The sequence below is a fragment of the Zeugodacus cucurbitae genome, chromosome 3 (assembly GCF_028554725.1).
Source record: "Zeugodacus cucurbitae isolate PBARC_wt_2022May chromosome 3, idZeuCucr1.2, whole genome shotgun sequence".
In the NCBI taxonomy this organism is placed as follows: Eukaryota; Metazoa; Arthropoda; class Insecta; order Diptera; family Tephritidae; genus Zeugodacus; species Zeugodacus cucurbitae.
In genome coordinates, this window is record NC_071668.1 from 9,710,824 (window position 1) to 9,731,935 (window position 21,112).

General features: G+C 36.0%; 1 protein-coding gene across 2 annotated transcripts in view; it reads left to right on the plus strand.

Annotated features, from left to right (window-relative positions):
• Nucleotides 1-21,112, plus strand: part of LOC105210902 (cell adhesion molecule Dscam2) — a 111,402-nt gene that overhangs the window by 84,249 nt on the left and 6,041 nt on the right. For both annotated transcript variants that reach the window (XM_054226595.1, XM_054226596.1), the window contains exons 4-14: nt 146-248; nt 1,365-1,649; nt 1,769-1,909; nt 5,687-5,818; nt 6,967-7,904; nt 7,983-8,102; nt 8,407-8,830; nt 13,084-13,179; nt 13,391-13,637; nt 13,878-14,041; nt 17,490-17,721. In XM_054226595.1, coding sequence (XP_054082570.1) covers nt 146-248; nt 1,365-1,649; nt 1,769-1,909; nt 5,687-5,818; nt 6,967-7,904; nt 7,983-8,102; nt 8,407-8,830; nt 13,084-13,179; nt 13,391-13,637; nt 13,878-14,041; nt 17,490-17,721 — 2,882 coding nt within the window. The remainder of the gene's footprint in view (nt 1-145; nt 249-1,364; nt 1,650-1,768; nt 1,910-5,686; nt 5,819-6,966; nt 7,905-7,982; nt 8,103-8,406; nt 8,831-13,083; nt 13,180-13,390; nt 13,638-13,877; nt 14,042-17,489; nt 17,722-21,112) is intronic.

A 21,112-nucleotide genomic window follows, 5' to 3' on the forward strand; every position in this document is an offset into this window, starting at 1 on the left:
AAGAATCCCATTTATAATTATAACTACAACTTCTTCAAATATTTACGTTTTAAACGAAGAGCGAAATAAAGCTTTCAATTATCGTTATTAAACTATCAATATTTTATGCGATATCTGTCTAAATTTTCTATTTTTCTACTTACAGGTGATACATTCACGTCGTGAAAGTGACGCGGGCACGTACTGGTGTGTGGCAAAAAATGAATTTGGTGTGGCACGTTCGCGCAATGCCACGCTACAAGTTGCATGTAAGTGAAATTGATGTTATTAAAAGAAAAAGGACTAAAAAATTGCAAGGAAGAAGGAGAAAATATGTAACTTATAGCTTAAGAAGAGAATGATGAACATATAATTATAGTTTTATAGGATATATCTACTGGCAGTGGTTTATTAGCATAAGAGCATATTGACAAGCATCAGCTAACGATAAAAAGGATAAAAAATATTCAAGCGTTGATTGATTGCGGTATATAATTTTACATAAATAGCCAGTTAAAGCAGCTGCTAATCAGTTATTTTAGGTGTTTGAAATAGTTAAGAACACTCAGTCATAATTTAACACTTGTTTTAGCAAAAGAGAGAGTCCTTACTGTTGAGCTTTTAAGCTCTTTTTAATGCAAATCGTAATACATATATACACACAGCATCTCTCCACCACTCACTTTAAGAAACAACTCCTAGCTGCCAAGCAACTGCATTTGCAATTCAATATCCTTTCTAGCCGCTTCATAGAAATATAAATTGATTGATATTTTCAATATTTGCAATATCCTTTCTCTCGTTATACATCTTCCGACTATCTTTGCCAGTTATTGCCAACTAATAATAATGAGTTCCATTCAATGGATAGTTTACTTGGCAATGCAAATCTTGAAATGGCAAATAACGGCAATAAAGCTTGCATTCGCAAAGGAGATTCGCATTAATGCTCTTGTTGTTTTTGCGCTTCTAAATAAATAAATAAATCACAGGTAGAATTGCAGAAATGGCTGTGAAAGGTTTATGGCTGCACAAAGCTTTGTAAAGCTAAGCATATTATTTGCATTGGCGTGCCTCATTAGAAAGGATAATAAAGGAGTAGTAGATTGCGTTGCAGGATGCTTAAAGAATAGTAAGGTTGTAGAGTGGGATAGTTGAATATTTGAACGGTATTGTAATTGAAATGAAAGGTGATATTGGTGGGTGGTAATTTGGTTCAGTTAGTTGGGTTGGAATTAACTATTTAGAAAAAGAAAAGAAAGGCAGGGAAAATGAAAATAAATATTCTGAATTTTTTTATTTTTTTTTACTATTTATAAGACATTTTCAGATTTTATTATATACAAATTTCATAATTCTTATTTTCAACTCTCTTTTCTCTCCAGTTCTACGCGACGAATTTCGTCTCGAACCGCAAAATACACGTGTCGCACAAGGGGAAGTAGCGCTGATGGAGTGCGGTGCGCCGCGTGGTTCACCAGAACCGCAAATTTCATGGCGTAAGAATGGACAAACAATGAATTTGAGCAACAACAAACGCATACGCATTGTGGATGGTGGCAATTTGGCCATACAGGATTCGCGACAATCGGACGATGGGCGTTATCAGTGTGTGGTAAAGAATGTGGTGGGGACACGTGAATCGGCGACGGCTTTTCTAAAAGTGCACGGTAAGTGGCAGTGATTTGTAAAACATAATTACAAAAAATAAAAAAATATTTTTTATATGGCAACCCTTTGCACGCATTTCACTCATTTCATGTCTCTTTCCTTCACATTTTACTTGCAGTACGTCCATTCCTCATACGCGGACCGCAAAATCAGACCGCCGTTGTTGGCAGTTCGGTTATCTTTCAGTGTCGCATTGGTGGTGATCCATTACCGGATGTCCTGTGGCGACGCACCGCTTCGGGCGGAAATATGCCATTACGTAAGTGCTTATCTTGCAGCTTTGTCTTTGTAGTGTAGTTATATACATTTGTACATATATATATATATATATTGCTTAACACCTTATTTAAATACGCTTTGACACGTGCATACATATACAGCAGTAGCTTGCCACACTTTGGTTTCAAGCTTTGCGGTCAGCCACTGCATTGCAACTGATTTAATGCGCGAACTCGCCACTGTCGCGGTGGTTTAAAGGGGGAATATTAAATTTAATTGTTCTTGTAGCCCTGCTGATGTTGCAGAGTCGTATTTTGGATAGATTAAAGATTTAAATTTAGTTTGATACAGCGTTTAACTGATTTTTATAAATAAAACATGTAGAGTGAATCAATCAGACAACTGGTATAAGTTTACCAGGCTGGCTGAATCGTCTTAAAATTGTTAGCCAGCGATTATACCAAATTATTGACGTGAATTAAACAGAAACTAGTATAAATTAATAATACTGGTAGACCAGTTTAAAAAGGTGAATCGAACAGACAATTGGTATAATTTAATGAGACTGGGGAAATCATTTTATATTAAACCGAAAGCGTTTATACTAGTATAATGATGTGAGTCGTACAGACAACTTTAATGGGTTACTTTGTTTTTATTGTCTGTAGTAAATTTTTAAGGGACCGAGTAACACGCACAAATTTCAAATCAAAGACAGTTTAAATATCCATAAACCAGTGCCACCTAGCGACAAAGTTCTTATCTTTAGTCCGTTAAAAGCTTCTGCCAATATTAAGACATATTTTTGGGCATAGACAAATATTTTAACAAGAAAAGGTGTCGTCTACAGGCTAAAATTATTTTTAATACCATATTCCATTATCACTGAAAGCTACTTTTGGTTTGCAAGCAATAAATGAAAGCTCACGGAGAAAGCTTTCGATCTTTCGAGGCAGTTATCCACACGGTTGAAACGATAAGAGTACAGAAGTGAACCCCTATAAAATGTCTTTACAGATGAATGTTATAAATTATCTGAAATAATTAGTAATTCACTGTTAAATTTAACCCTCGAAGCTTTGAGCTTTCACAAGCTTGGCTCATCGCACTAAATAAAATTAGTTTTGTTTGAAATTACTTCGAGCAAACTCACTAAGTAGCCAATAGACTGCTTTCAAGCCAAAAAGTTAGCAAACATACTAAATATAAAACACAGATACATATATACCAGTAAATAAATACTTTATATGTACATATGTATCGCCCTCTAATTATATGTACATGCGTGTTTGACTTCTTGAGTGGCATCTTAGAGCAGCAGACAGTTGCTACCCAACGCCTACAACCGCAAAGGTAAACTCAGTACAAGTGTACTTGGTCAACATCTTCTTGAGTGTGTGTGTGTGTGTATGTGCACAGGTGTAGTGGTGCAGCAGACAACTGATGAGCCAAGTGCTGATGAAAAAGTACAACATTTATTTGCGTTGGCAGCAAAGTCATTTTGTTGTACGCGGTTTTGTTGTGTCTGCTGTTGTCCGCCAAAAGAGTAAAGGCGTGTTGTTGTTGTTGTATTGGTCGCTACTACACGTACCACAAAACAAACTGCAACTTTTAATTCCGTTAATTGCCAATCTCTGTTGCCAGCAATCAACATTTGTGCTGTTCGTTGGTTTGCTTGCACAACACTTGAATGGCGGAAAATCAGCACGAACACACACACCAACACACGCAAACGCACACGTGAAAGGTGCTTCGGTGGCAGAGAGGCACAGGTGAGGTTTTAGTTGTGTTAACGGTGAGTTGAGGTTCAAATCGAAAAAGGGTGCTACGGTGGCGCGCCAAAGGATGCGCGCAAACAGCACATTGTTGTACAATAACAACGAAAACAACTGCGCACATGTACACGCTTAGCCACTAACCTATGCAAACAAATAAGAAAGCGACGGCTGAGTGCCTTTTACAAATGTATATATGTATGTGTGTTTTAGTGCCACAAAACGCTAACGAGCAAAGGCGCTGACTGCTAAGCGTGGGAGAGTGTGTAGTTTACGAGCGCAAATACCTGTCGCTGTTTGTCGGTTTGTTTGTTTGTGTTGTGGCAAGAAAAAGTTTCAACCAACCGGACGCGACACTGTGGTTGTTTCTGTTTGGTGGCATTGCAGCGGCGCGGAAGCAGCAGCAGCAGCAAATGTAAACGCCAAAGCTTCCGTAAACTTTTGTTAAGCAAACAATTGCCATAGACAACAAAAACATTGGAAATCCTGGCAGTAAACACACTGCTGCAAGTTGGAAGACAATGCAACTTACATACTTCTTCATACATATATGTATACAACCCTACCTGCTTAATATTAACCGGCACCTACATCAGCGTTGCACCTTCAGCATCGTTGCATGCTGTCAACCGCAAAGTGTATGCACCCTCTGCTGTTATTGTTGTTAGCAGTTCTGCTTCTTCTTCTTCAAGCTTGTTCTTCTGTATTTCGCTGCTGCTTGCTAAGAAATCCAACACTTGACTAGCTGAACACTTGAACTACTAACTTACCTAGATACATACATATAAGCATGAGTTAGTTGCAACGTGACTCAAAATAAACCAGGGATTTCGCAGCTACCAACTAACCGGAAATACAAAGTGTTGATACAGCCATGGTAGTAAGCGTTTAACACTGTAGAATTGAGGTGGACAGGTGTGACCTGAAGTGACAGGCTTAGTTGAAGTGGTTGGCTGATTTAGAATGAGGGAAGTAAAGAGGTCGGTAGGCAGGTGAAAAGGAGAGAAAGGTAATGATATGAGTAATATTTAATACAAAAACAGTCTCACTGAAGATCCATAAAAAGGTCAATGTGAGGAAACCCAGCTTTCCTGAAATGGTTAGACTACAAAGTAGGGAAACGGAAGAGCTTCAGACTAAGTAAGTTATATATTTAATAACAATTTACGATTCCCTTCCTACAATTTCTACAAAAAGACTGATATCTAAGTCCAGAGGTCCGTTCTGAACTTTTGATGAAAAAATCTCACATCAGTTTATCGTATCAGCATAAGACTATTCTATAATCCTGTCCAAATAACCCTATTTTACAAGAAAATGTATAAAATTGTCTCAATATATCGAAAAATAACCGTACAGCCTCCCTTGAATTCAAACAAACTATAAGCATTGAGATAAACGAATAAAAGTGCACCCGTGCGTATACGTAACTTCTTTTGTATGAAGAACTACTGACGCCTATTTAACGCACAACAAAGCCACTAAAGACACAGATATACCTTAAAGCATGCGCTGAAAACAATAGACAGGCTTTGGCTTAAACAAAAAAAAAAAAAAGAAAAAGAACAACAACAACAACGTCAATAACGCTAACAATGGCAACGGCAATACCGCTACCAACAATTATCATCACATACAATACGCTGGCGCTTTTCGCTTGCAATTTGTTGTTGTTGTTGGTTTTTTGTTTGGACGCTAGCAGCTTCCCTGCGCCACTTTCGACGAATTTTTCACCTTTATACTAAAGCGTTTATTGTTATTTACGCACACAATGCTATTTTAATGCGCCCCTTTTGCCAACATACCTCTGGAATATAGCTCTGGAACCACATACACTACAACAAATACATATATGTTTCCACCGTTATACTTATCTACGCACATTAAACGTGAACTATTCAAGCTTCAACGGTTTGTTTGGTCAACACTTGAACTTTAATTCTTCTGCCTTTATATCTACTACCACCATCACATTTCATTCCTTTACATTTGACTCACATTCTTTATTTCTCTTTTTGTATTTTTTCCAACGAATTTCACAGGTCGTGTGCACATACTCGAGGATCGTAGCCTGAAATTGGATGACGTTACGCTGGAAGATATGGGCGAGTATAGTTGCGAGGCGGATAATGCGGTCGGTTCAATTACAGCCACGGGCATACTAACTGTACACGGTGAGTTAATTGCTATAAATGTTGTTGTTGTTGTACTGTGTAAAGATGTGTGCAAATGAAAATTATACGCAGCACTACACATGACAGCGTGTAGGGATGTGCAAAGCGCTCTAAAAGCTTTATTGCTTATATACATACATACATATATATGTGTCTATGTTGTTGTTGCTGTTAGCGTAAAAGTTTTACGGCTCATTTGAAGTGTTTTTGTGCAGCGCCATGCATGCTGTGAATCAGAATCAAGTGTTTCTTTGATGAAAGTTTGCATAAAGGGTGCCGAAAGTTCGACCACAGCTTACAGTTGTCAAAGTTTAAGCTGCACCGTTAGTTACTGCGGTTAAAGTTGGGAAGTTCTTGTGAGTTCGTATTGACTAATGAGAGTTTTGATTAGTTGGTTAATAGAAAGACAACTTAGTGTCGATTAAAAGATTTGTTGATGAGCTAAAATAACACTGAGTAGGAAAAGTAGAAATATAAATTTGATGAAAGCTTGCAATTTTAGAGCTTTCATAGCAATAATGAAAGCTGAACATAAAGCTGATAGGTGAAAAAATATTGATGTATTGGAAAGGTTTCAAGTACTAAAAGCTTTCAATTTTAGAGCTTTTATACTAATAATGGAAACTCACATTAAAGTTCAAATATGCTTAAGATTAAAAATTTATACAATGAGACTTCAAAGTACTAAAAGCTTTAAATTTTAGAGCTTTCATACCGAGAGTGAAAGCTCAACAAAAAGCTCAAATTTTCGAAAGCTTAAAAATTATTGGAAGAAGGTGATAAGTAAGTACCGAGAAGCGTTAAAGAAATACAGGGCCTTGAAGAAGCAACAGAAATAACTAAAAGCAAGTAGATTTCAAATATCAGAAATCTCTTAAACACCCTGTGGCGCAACAACGCGCCCACACCAGCAGCAATAACATAAAAATTAATTACCTGACCGCACTTCAAAAACAGAAAGAACACAAAGCGGAGACATGAAAATCCTGAAATGAAAGAAATACCAAAAAGAACAACAACAAAAAATGCGCTTAATATGTTCATTGCTTTGCAATAACATTTACCGTTATTAACAACTTATTTACTTTTGCAACCCTCCAAACTTAAATATTTTTATTACGCTTTCTCTCCCGCTCTCCCCTGCACAGCACCACCCAAGTTCATCATACGCCCCAAAAATCAACTCGTCGAAGTCGGTGATGAAGTGCTCTTCGAATGTCAGGCCAGCGGTTACCCTATGCCCACACTCTACTGGTCAGTGGAGGGCAATAGCTCGTTGCTCTTCCCCGGCTACAAGGACGGTCGCATTGAGGTGACGCTAACGCCCGAGGGTCGTACGGTACTCTCGATATTGCGTTTCGCACGTGAAGACTCCGGCAAAGTGGTGGTTTGTAATGCTTTGAATGCGGTCGGCAGCGTGAGTAGTCGTACCGTTGTCACTGTGGACACACAATTCGAATTGCCACCGCCTATTATTGAGTTGGGTCCTGTCAATCAAACGTTGCCGGTGAAATCGATCGTAACGCTGCCGTGTCGCACCAGCGGCACGCCAACACCGCAAGTCTCTTGGTATTTGGATGGCATGCCAATCGATGTGAACGAGCATGAGCGTCGCAATCTCTCCGAGGCCGGTACACTCACAATTGCGGATTTGCAGCGCAATGAAGATGAGGGTCTGTACACGTGTGTGGCGAGCAATCGCAATGGCAAATCATCGTGGAGCGGTTATCTACGTTTGGACACACCAACCAATCCGAATATTAAATTCTATCGTGCGCCTGAGCTCTCAACGCATCCAGGACCACCAGGTAAACCGCAAGTTGTGGAGAAGACCGAAGATTCGGTGACATTATCATGGACGCGCAGCAATAAGGTGGGTGCCTCCAGTTTGGTCGGATATGTGGTCGAGATGTTCGGCAAGAATGAGACGGACGGTTGGGTGGCCGTGGGTGCGCGCATACAGAATACGACCTTCATGCAGGTAGGTCTGGTGCCGGGCGTGAATTACTTCTTTGTCATAAGAGCGGAAAACTCACATGGGCTATCGTTGCCGAGTCCAATGTCGGAGCCGATTAATGTGGGCATGGTAAGTAGGAACAGCTCAGATTGAGGGTGGTATTTAAGCGGTTTTGTAATATTCTACTTTTTTGTTTCCATTTTACAGCGTTTCTTCAACAGCGGCTTGGATTTGAGTGAAGCACGCGCCAGTCTGCTGTCCGGCGACGTGGTGGAACTAATTAACGCGAGCATCGTAGACTCGACAAGCATGAAATTGACGTGGCAGGTTAGTTGAACGCCATTTTCTCTACTTCTTCCTTTACTTCCTACTTGTTCCTTTACTTCCTTCTTCTACTCTGCTGCTGACTTAATGGCATGGTGTCAATATCGTTGCAATAGCGAAGCGTGACAAAGCAGTTAAGCAGTTAAGTCAGCGCGACGGTGTCAAGCAAGGTCTTACACCTGCCTGCGCGCGACAGGGACGTGGCATAGCAATTCAAATTGCCCAATTTTCCCCAAATCCGTTTCACATTTTTGAGCATTTTCCTAATTCTTTTTCGCTGTTTTTTCTTCTTCTTTCATCTTCACAGATAATCAACGGCAAATACGTGGAAGGCTTTTACATCTACGCGCGTCAATTACCAAATCCGCCAACGAGCAGCGCCACCGCTGGTACGGATCGCAGCAGCGCGAATGCCAATCCATTGCTGGCGGCACGTAGCGCCAGCTCGTACTCAGCCTCTGCATCCGCCGACGCCGCGACGGCCGCATTGATTTCGGCTAAACCAAATATTGCCGCTGCTAGACGTGACGCGGCCGTTAAAAACGCCGCCACCACAACAACCAGCAGCACCACATATCGCATGTTAACGATATTGAATGGCGGTGGCGCCTCTTCCTGCACGCTGACGGGCCTGCTGCAATATACGCTGTATGAATTTTTCATTGTACCCTTCTACAAGTCGGTTGAGGGAAAGCCATCGAATTCGCGTATTGCACGTACACTTGAAGATGGTGAGTACACAAAAACATATATACCGTTATTTGCGTGTAAATAAGCAAACAATTATGGTAGATGGAGTAAAGCAAAGTAGAGACATCAAAGTATTGATAGCGAGTCATTTGTCGGTGGGGTGTATGTACCTATAGCGAATTGAAGGGGTTGATTTAAGAGTCTTAGTGCAGATTTCGGTGCAATCGTTCCTTTAGTGAAGGCATGCACTTCTTATATTGAATAAATGAAGATTCAACATTTCAGTGCATTCCGAAACGGAAATGGAAAAGGGACATGCATGATATGAAGTGTGAATTTCATTGTCTGAAAATTGTTTAAAGCTGCTGTCAAGCCAAATGTGTAAATGTACATACCGTTTAACGAGTTTTTTATTTATAACAGTTTTTCCGAATCGAACAAACAAGTGGTATAAGTCTCAGAAACTGCCATAATCAAATGTATACTGAATTTAAACAATTTTACATTTCTACCAGTTTTTTCGAAACGAACAAGGAACTGGTATAAACTGGTATAATCAGGTATAAGTTGAAAAAATATTTAATGACAGTATTCTTACGCTTCTTTCGATTGAATCCCTTTCTACACCTTTATTGTTGTCGTCACATGTAAATTTTTTGAGCAGAACGAACAAAGAAGTTAAATCGAAAACGGCTAATATTACCATTTGCTAATTTGTGCCAATTTGGCTCACAGCCAGCTTTTTGTATCGCAACACCGAAATATCGAAGACACTATTGAACTAGTTTTCTTTAATTTATGTAAATAGGGGCAATAACATTAAGCACATGTGGCACAATGTCCGCCAGAAGTTGTATAGAGGACAATATGCTCCTTTAGTAGTACAGAGGGACAGCTGAATGCATTAGTATAGGCGAAAAATGTGCAGAAATAACTATACACATACAAATTCTTGGCATATGTATGTGTATTTTCAGTATTTAATGTTGCTACATACAGTGCCTATAATTCCCATGCACCTTCCCCCCAACTCTACGTTCATTAGTTTTGCAACCCTTATCCCTTCAGCAAAAAAAATTCACTCATTCAGGAAATAGTTGCTGAACAGCCTAGCCACCAATCTGATTACCAACAACACGCTCTTGCAAACATCTCCCGCTCATATATCCAACTCAACAGCCCGTGCACGCTACAACGCCAATCCTTTGTTCCCTTTTTTTGGCAACAATAACCTAATTTTATAATGTAACAACGCAGCAAATAATAAATGATTGAAAAATGTCGAGCAAAAAAAAAAAGCGAAAAAGAGGCGTACCGCTCATTGTGTAAATGCGAAATTTTCGATTTCAATCGATGTGTTGCAACATCAGCTGTACCCAAAATGCCTAAGTAGCGTCCTTAGCTATGGCACATATGTGCGAGGCTACATTTATTTGAGTTTGGGTCGTACTGCTTTCCTCCACCAACTGTGCCGCTGCTGCGGGTAATCAGAAGTTGGGTGATTTCAAGGGTCGTTTGAGAAAGTGTGCGCAAACACAAAGTGTATATTGTAATATTTATTGAGTAATATTGCGAATGGCATTACAACGGGTATTGTTTGTGGAAATACTTGCAAATTTATTTGTTGCTTGATATTTTTGAGGCAATGTGTCGCTGAATTAAGCAGCTGGGCGCATGCGAAGAAGTCATGCGTTAAGCTTGTAAATACACAAATTAGTTAAGTTGACGTTGTGCAAACTTTTGGGGAAGTAAATATGTAATTATTAGCAGAAAGTGGAAATCAGTATTGAAATAAGTTAAAAAAATAGTGGGTATACAGCTCTGTGTATATTATTTAGGGTTAGGAAAAGGAAATATATTTATCTTTGTCTAAATTATTTATATTTTTCTAAATGTATCTTTATCTTATTCTTTATCTTCATATTAATATTTATCTAAATTTATCTTCATCTTATGTTTATCTTCAAATTTATATTTCTCTTTATCTTTATCTTTATATTTATCTTTATCTAAATTTATCTTTATATTTATCTTTATCTTTATCTAAATTTATTTTTATCATATTTTTATCTTTATATTTATCTTTATCTAAATTTTTATTTATCTTATTTTTATCTATTTTTTTCTATCTTTATTTTTACATATATCTTCATCTCACTTCTATATAACTTTAGTTTTATCTTTATCTAAATATATCTTTATTTTTATATTTATCCGTTTCTAAATTTATCTTTATCTTATATTTATCTTCAACTTATATTTATCTACATTTATCTTAATATTATTTTTATCTTCATATTAATATTTATCTAAATTTATCTTTATCTTCCTTTAATCTTCCTCTTTTTATTTGTCTATATATTTATATTTATCTTTATCTCTATACTTATCTTTATCTAATTTTATCTTTATCTTGTTTTTATCTTCTTCTTTATCTTTAGCTAATGTCTATGTATCTTTAATTCTCTTTTTTTTATATAATTATCATTACCCCGAGTATATCTCTAAATTGTGGATATATAATATATATTCGTAAATATGAAAATCTGCTCGAATCTATCGCACTTCTGTACACTATATGAAAATTCCAAATCCAAACCGATTTTCTGGCACAGCACAGCTACTACACCTACTTGCCCGCGTCGCGCTACAAAGTTGTTGCGTAGCAAAAATTTTAAATCAAACTCATTCCGTATTCATCACATTTCCACTTTGGAATTGCTTTCTTGCGCTACAAAAACATATACTTCACCAACAACACACAAACACACTTACATGCGCCACAACAACCACCCACAACTAGACTGCTATTAGAGCGAAGAAAAAAAGTCAAAATTGTGCAGAAATTGCAATTGCAATTGCGAAAAAGATAAACAACAATTATTTTATATGCAGACACAAATACATAAACAAGCCAAATACAAACACACACACGCAAATGCATTTGCCGCACAAAACAGATTTATCATAGCATACATGCAGGCGCTTGTGCAAGAGCGCTGGAATTCTCAGCAAAGCAGCGGCGGCGACATGTAAATAAGAAGCAACAAAGGCAGAAGGTGTGCACTGTGACGCTGTGGGTTTTCTATACTTCGCTGTATATGTTGTGTCGTTGTTGTTGTATTGCCTGTGGCACATTATGCGACTGTTGTACTGAAGTACTAGGGACGCGCTCATTTCGAGTTGAGTTGTGTAAACAACCGCAAAAGTTCCAACCAGTTTCGCTGTAAAGGCGTTTTTATTTGTTTGCGTTCAGCGTATTTGCTGAGGTATTGCCACAAGTGCAGCATGGGATATGCAGATCACATACCAAGCAGCAATGATGAAGGCACATGTGGGAAGCTGTGTCGGTGTGTAAGGGTGTGTAAGTGTTTGTAGAGGGGACACAACTCAAATGTCAACTGCTGTTTCGTGCTGCAATTTGTATGCAATTTGAAAAATGAGGCAAAAGAAAAGCAAAAGACAGCAATGTAAACGGTATTTTACATATGCACACACATATAGTACGAGGGAGGGTGGCACACATGCAACTGTGAGGCACACTAATTTGTCGCCTTATGCATCTATATGTGAAAGTTTCGACGCCTCATTTGACTCTCTCTAGAGATCACATGCGTTGAGCTTGCATCCACACTCTCGAGTAAAGAAGCCACCTGCTTTTAGCTAAATGTTTGCTTGTGTTGTTGGCTGGCAACCACTTCCCGCACCGCCTAACCTTATCCATTACTTTGAGAGGTGCATAGAGTGTGTGTGTTGTGTTTATCTAAATAGAAATTGCTTTGCTTTGCGTTACTTAGCTACCGTTGTAGCTTAACTTTTCTTTTCTATACTTTCGCACTTGCTGCATGCATGCATAATAATGAAGGCAAAAATTACAAAAACAAAAAAATAACAAAAATATTGTAATGCACACGCTGGGTAGAAAGAGTTACGAGCATAGACGAGACGAAAATAGCTTAGCGAAATGAGTTAGAAATTGCAAGCGTTGCCACAAAATTCCAACACTCAATCAGCTGGGATTTAAGCACTCAGACACGTACTCACACTGGTTAACGGGCGCTGTGGGATTGTTTTGTGTATAATATAGATATATTTACCATTTGAAAGTACATATGTGATAACCCTCACTTTCGTTTTAAGTTATATTTTCTTAAAGACTCTACTCTTCGTGAGTCTTTAAAAATAAATTGATAAAATTGAAAAAAAAAAAAAAAATTTAATCTTACAAAAATTCGCTTTAATTATCTCTTTAATTACCCAAATCAAAATTTTATTTCAATTTTAATATTTTCAGTCATCAACGAAACACCATTTGGCATGGAAGCTGTCTTATTGAATTCCTCAGCGGTATTTTTGAAATGGCGTGCACCAGCAATTAAGCCACAAAATGGTGAGTAATACAGAGAGAAATATTTGAAAGTGAAGAGCAAATAAAACATAAATTTACTTTGAGAAAAAACATAAATTTCTTCTCTATTCTCTCTTTAATTTTGGTCCCGTTGAGGACTCATAAAATTATACTTTCATTTCAAGAGAAAGTGTTTTGCTATTATTTAGCTATATTAGTAATTTCTATATTCTCTTTTTTTATTAATTTCCAGGCATTTTACTATTCTATCACGTGATTGTGCGTGGCATTGATACGGCGCACAATTTCTCACGCATACTAACAAATGTGACCATTGACTCAGCCTCACCCACATTGGTGTTGGCCAATCTAACGGAGGGTGTTATGTATACAGTTAGTGTGGCAGCGGGCAATAATGCTGGCATTGGTCCCTATTGTGCACCGGCAACACTGCGCTTGGATCCAATAACCAAACGACTGGATCCGTTCATTAATCAACGGTGAGTAGACCGAATTTGGAATTGAAAAGGATAAGAAAATATTAAAAATCATAGAAGAAAAAAATTATTAAACGTTTGAAAAAAATTTAGATAAGGGAGAGAGCATCTGGTGATATTATTTGCTATTAAATTTCTTACTTGAAGTTTTTTTTCTAAATAATATTAATTTAAAATATTAATTTAAATTTAAAATTTATTCATTAATTTAATTTATTTATTTTATTACTATCTACCCTATAGCTACCCCATCAATCAGGATCATGTCGACGATGTGCTCACGCAACCTTGGTTTATTATATTACTCGGCGCCTTTTTGGCCATGATGATGCTATCACTCGGTGCAATGGTGTTTATTAAACGCAAGCACATGATGATGAAACAATCGGCATTGAATACAATCAGAGGTGAGTTGACACTAAAGTGTTTAAGAATTTTTCAAAAAATAGAAATTTTCCACAAAAAAGATAAGAAAACTATAAAACGGCAGAAAAAAGTTGTCACGCGTGCATAGTAGTTATATGTATGTCTAGGCGCCGAGAACAGTTGCCAGCTGATTGCGCTGCCGGATGGAGTCAGCTGCAGCAGCATTGATGACGACGCGCCTGAATGTCGGCAACGGAAACATTTAACACGCGTGTTACGTGCGTGACGCAATACAACAACACAGTCACATATATTTTTACATAAACTTGCGCATGCAAATAATTTGCGTATGCTGAGGAGACTGTTGGTATTTAAATTGTTGATAGAACTATTAAAGAAGACTTTCACGTTTAACTCGGAACAGTAGCTGATATTTGCGTTCTATATTATTCACAATGAGAGAATCTATTTCTCTACTAAATGCGTGGATTTGTTGAGTCGAATAAAGCGAATTTTCAATAAGGATTCACGACCAAATCTTGATAGTAAATTGTGACTTACAAGTAGTATTTGTGTCCAAATGAGACCTAGATAGAAGCCTACTTCTTCCAAGCCTTTAGTCATTCTGTCCTAATTTACGAAAGCAGTTCACTATAAATCTTTTAAAAGTCTTTAAATAACTACTTTTGTCTAAAATTGTATCTTTTTGTAACCAAACCTAATCTAAAATTAGGCGCAAGTTTCCCAGTTTTGTATTTTTGCTGCAAAGTCAATGTTGTCATTATATAAAAAGCCTACACTTGCGATTGGAGACGCCTTTTGAGTTCATTCTCTCCACAATATGCCGAAATTTTAATATTTTTAGTATACATCTAGGCGCTAAACTCTTTAAATATGAATTTTTGAATTGTTCTTCGAACAATACACTCTTTATGCACATACATGACCGCAATAGAGGAATATAAATTAGTAGTAACTTCATTTTTTGCATTCTACTCATTAATTTCACTTTTCTTAGGAAATTGTTGCCTACATTTAGGCTTTAAGGTTGAGATAGTCATAAAAAATGCAATTTATTTAGTATTCTAGTCAAGATTATTTAATTCCAAGATTTTTGCAATATGTTGGAAAACCCTTGCATACTTTAAGGCGTTTAAAATCACTGACAACACACCTGCGCATTAGCACATCTGAAAATTGCTTGCATATTTCAATGTAGCACACAAGTGCCAGCAAATTGCAACTATTGCAAAAACTACAACAATAAAGCAAAAAAAACTTAAATGTACAACTACATCTAACAACTTAAAGTTGTTGAAAAACTACAATTACATACAATTTACAGTGTATTTGCCGCAAGAGCATCCACTTGGGTGTGTGTCCAAGTGCACGCTGGCACTCGCCAAACTAAAGCACTCAAAAGTAATAAATGCGCAGCATATTTGAGCATTGTTGAGTGTGTGGAGTGCCAACAACAGCAATAACAGCACTAGCAAGAGTTGTATTGTTGTGCAACAACAATAAGAACTTGCGAAAACAAGCGCTTTAAACAGCAGCAACAGTTAAAAATATGCAGCAAGCAGGTGCTCAGTGCTTATGTGTGGGTACTCTTATATATGTATGTGTGTGTGCGAATATATGTGAGACTATACGTTGGTGTGTGTGGGCAAATATATGCGTTCTCTCGCTGGTCACTGCATTCACTGAAGTGTACTTAAATTGCGCATTGCGCTGCCCATCCAAAAAGTGTGCTTGGTCAGCTGGCCATACACTTATACATGTATGCATGTATGAGCCACACATACTCACTTAAATACACATACACGCATTTGCTTGCCATTTAAGTGGCATGAATGTCAGCCAAGTACCGGTGGGAGTCACCACCACACATATGTTTGTTGTTGCATGTGTAAACGAAAATTCATGCTTAACTGCTGCTATGTTAACGGTACATGTGTGGCATGCAACAAAAAACAATTTATATATATAAAAATAAAAGTATAACAATGCTTGCCGTGACAATGACAACAAAAAAAAATTGCAAAAAAATAATAATATGTTGCAAGTTAAAAAATTAATTGTATGTATGTGTGTGAATGAAAAAACAGTTAACAAGAAATTTAATGCAATAAAATTTACAAAAAAATAAAATCGCAATGGCAATAAAACACTTGACTGAGCGGCGCGCTTGTTGTACTACTGACAGTTTAATTGGTTCATTGCGCGAACTGCAACAACAATGAAAACAATAATAACAAGAACAACAATAACAACAATAAAAACAACAACGAAAAACAGTAATTTGCCATTTTTTCATTGTTTGTTGGCAATTTTCCACTTTATTGTGATTTTTTTTATGCGCCCTTCACTTATTTTCTGCATTTACTATTTGTTTGCTTTGCTTGCTGCTGCCACTGTGATTTTCCGCCATTTTTCTTGTTTTGTGCTTTTTTTTTGTCACATTTTTCAACATTCACTTTACTAAATGCCACACAACGCAACTAACAGCGCCGGTCATTCTGGTCACTTGTCTGCTATAATGGCATTAAAAGCTTTCCAGCACGCACGTGTCTGTGTGTGTGTGTGTGTATGTGCGTGGGCAGCAACATTGCATGCAACAATATTTATGCATGTGAAGTAGCAATACACAGGACAATGATGGTTGCATGTGTCATTTATTAACACATGACAAAATGCCGCAGACGCCCACAATGCAACCGCGTATAAAGTGCCCACGCTGCGATTTATTTTTCATTTTTATTTAAATTTTTTTTCCTCTATCATGCAAATAAATAAATGGTAAAGCGTTGAATGAAAAAATGTTAATAATGCATATAAATCAAATGCGTAGCAGAAAGAATTGCGTGCTCAGCAAGCGGAGCGATTTAAAAATTAGTTATTTAAAAAATTGAGAAATTAATTTTTTGCATTAAAAAAGTCGACGTGTTTTTTTCTCAAATTTGCAATTATCAGCAATAATTTTATTATTTTTAAAGTTGAAATATATTATTTTATGATATTAATGTCACGAAATTTTTTTTTATCGCATGCAATATTGCAAACCACTTCAGAGTTAGACAATCAGTAGCATTTAGTAAATGTATTATGCACCATTGTGACATTTTTTTCTTGTCTAGTTTTCTTTGAAGCTTAAAAAAATCAGTTTTTAGTATATTCAGCCTAAATGCAGGCAACGAAAATTACATAGATACCTATCGAACCACTTATTGAGCTTTTTGTAAAGATATTAAAAACCTACAGCCTAAATGTAGGCAACAAAAATTAAATTCAAGGAGTATAGTCAAAGTCACTTACCAATCTTAGCATATTTAAAAAAAAAATGTTTATGTATAAAAAACTACGAAATTGGTTTGGCTTCACTTTTATCCAAACTGAAAAAGTCGCGACAAAAAAATTAGTACCAGACTTCAGTAACAATTTTTGCAACAATTTAATATACATTTTTCCCATCTTTTAATCTACTTTCAGGCGCCCACCCAAACGATGTGCTGAAAATGCCTAGTCTATCGCGCAACGGCAACGGTTATTGGTTGGATGCATCCACCGGTGGCATGGTGTGGCGCACCTCACCCTCCGGTGACACTCTGGATCTGCAGAAGGATCAAATCGCCGACTATGCACCTGTGTGCCTGACCAATGGCACTGTTGGCGTGAATAGTGGTGAAAGCGGTAGTGGTGTGGGCGAACGCAATCAGCAAAGGTGAGTTGAATTTCTTCTAAAATTATGACATTTTATTGTTGTAGTTGTAAGCATTGTGTTTGGTACGATTTATGCGTAGCACAGTTTTGGGCGCTTTGGCCAAAAAGGACAGGAAACTGATATTCACTTTAGTGGTATACTTATAAATATATATGTATGTTTTCTGGTTGCAATAAACACTCTATAATTGGTAGTCTACTGCTTGGCGCCAAAAAGTAGGTAACGTTTAATTAAATCACCCTTTTTTGGGATAAATTTCATATCACTGCGCACAGAAATGCAATTTTAATAGTTCCCAAGCCTATTTGCACTAGTTTCCAATGCAACAACTGCAAGGAAAACATATATACAGCTAAGTTTCATACAAAGGCTGTGTGCTCGTAATACTCAACGCCTTTAGCTAACAATATTAGTTAGTAAGGCCATCACATGAAAGTGTGCCACTGTAACGTTTAGTATGGTTATTTTTGCATTTACGCATACTAATTGCTCTGAAAAGTCTCCACTTGCCATTTTTGGTTTGGTTTGGAGCTTTTCGAATTTCAGTCTTGATTGGTCTCCTGGCTTGGCTTGGCCTGCACGTTGCTGATAGCAAATGAAGGCAATTTATGATGCCGGTTTTCTTATAAGTGTTTCGGTGTGTGATTAAAAATCGAAAAGTGAAATCGAATTTGAAGTCTAAATTGAAATTTCACACTCTAGGACAATTATGTTTGAGGAAATTTTTGCCAAAATGTTTAATATCACTGAGCGGAAGAGGAGGAAAATTGTAGAAAATTTAATTTTTTTCATTAGTGAGTTAAGTTTTGAGGGATAAATCATCAAAATTAGCTTTTAAAAAAAATTTCGCTTAAATTTTTGTTTAAAAAGTCCTCTAAAATTCGATCTAATAACTTTTTTATTTTTATTGAATGAAATATTGCCTCATCTCTCAATTACTTCAATAACAATTAAATAATATTGACATTTTATATAAATGTTTGCCCTTTACTTATCATTTAACTTTCATGTGACAACGGATGTAATCAAAAGCTGTTGGCTGCTTCGGTTGTCGATGTGGCTGCCTAAATAATTAATAGCTCAATGCTGATGAATATGAGTAGTTTAACATAAATTAATACATTATTAGTACTAATTAGTGTATATAATTATTGTGGCAGCAAGGTAAACATATTTAAATAGAGCAAAAACGAACTGCGAAAGTGTGTGCACTGAGAAAATGGAGGATAAAGAGAAATAATACGAGGTGATCTTGATTGGTTGGGAAGGATTAGAGAAGCTTTAGGGAATTAATCCGTGATTAATGAAAGCTTTGAATGCATATTAACGCGAATTAAGACAACAGTTCAATTAAATTCTCGATTCTCGGCGGTTTAGAGAAAATTAGTTTATTCAAAAAATTATTTTTTGTGGTGTAAATATGAAATATCATTAAATCAAAGAAATTTTTTTTAGTTTTTTTACAAAATTTTTTATGTTTTTTTTTTGTAGTTCTTTCTATATTTCTATTAAAACTTTTTTTATTATTTTTTTTTTTAATGAATTTTCAGTCTTAATCTTTAATTATTTTACTAAAAAATATGTTTTTCAAATTATTTCCAATATTTTCTTGATTCTTAAATTTTTTTCCTTTTCCACTATAATCGTTTCTCCCAGTGTAACGCTTCCACTAAGTATCGCAAATTAGCGGTTACGCTTTTACGCGCTACCATGTCATGTTGGCAGTCATTAATAATTCAATTTTTGAATTTGCATATTTATGCAGAAAAAACAGACCGTCAAGCACACAACTAGAACAACATTTAGAGCCAAAAGCAAACAAACATACCGTTATGTGCATTTGTTATGCGCTTTGAACTTTCAAAATATTTAATATGCCTTGGTATGCGATGTTTACGAAAATTGCTCAAATATTTAGCATGTGTCGATGTGGTATTATTAGCGGTTAATTTGTGGCAACAAAAATATTCAAAGAAATAGTAGTTGTAGTTATTTTTACTTGATTTGTTTGCGTAATTGTTGTAAAAGAGTGTAGGGATTGAGCAAATATTTTTGTTATAAAGAATTTATATTTTTGAATGAATTTAAGTTTTTTGGTCATTTTTATATTTTTTTTTAGAAAAAATTTTTTCAAAATGTTTAAAAATAAAATTTTTTCGAAATAAATTAAATTTTTCGAAATTAGTAATTTTTTTCAAATTTCATTTTAAATATAATTATTTCCCCTTTCGATTTAATCTATTAAAGCTTTAATCACTCACTCGTCACTTTAATATCGCTCCATCACAGCAAACACTCCATGCACTTCGTTTTAAATTATCACTCATACGCCCTGTTGGTCTTTAAATTTTTAATTGCAAATTCCCCATGAACTTTACTCAATTTCAAATTGCATAAAATAATCATTAACTGTTGTGTGTTCATTTTACTGTGTAATTTGTATTAATTTGTTATTAATTTACGCATAAAGGCGCATGATAAAGCGCGCACATACAAGCGATACATAGCACAATACGTAGCATACATGCCATGCATAGTGGAAATGGAAGTGTAAGTTAAAGCTCAAAGCAACGCATTTATCGCGACAATTGCATTTTTACATATTTAATTAGTCATTAAGGCATATTAAAAAAGAAAAAATTAAATGTAGCAAGAATAAAAAAAATTTCACAGCATGGTTGATATGAGGATACATGTAAATACATATGTATATGTATATGTGACTAACAGTAGGTGCTTTTATGATAAGCACTACCCAATAAGCTAATAAAGTAAGAATAATAATATTTTAGCTTCTATTTTAGTATTTTAAACACATATGAGGGGAGAGTACGGATGTAGGTGTTGAGTAGTACTAGTATGAGACCCTTAAAGTGGGCACATAGTGCTGCAGGGAGTACAACAAATAGAAAATGGAAGCTAAAACTGAATTATGTGAAGAGATGTGCATTAAAGAGAAAATTAGTGATTAGAGATAGAGCTCTTCTCTCTCATCACGAATGAGCTATTCACTTCACTATGTACTCAGCCATAACCAGCTTGGTGATAATAAATATTTAAATGCATATTAAAAACTATAGAAACGGTAGGGATTATTATTATTAAAGGAATAATAAGATTCGAACTGTGATTTTTGATATTTTTCTATTAGTTATAGGATCTAAATGATATTCAAAAGTACTTATTGTTAGCTCAGATTTGAAAAAAGATTTAAGTTTTAACTAAATAAAAAATATTTAAAAAAAACAATATTTAAGCCTTAAATACTAGAAAAAAAGTAATTTTAAGTGGTTTTGAACAGTTGTTAATATAAAAATATATTTCAAAATTTTTTAAATATTTTTCTCAACACTTTTTGCTCACTGGGTATTGAAAAAGTATTCACAACACA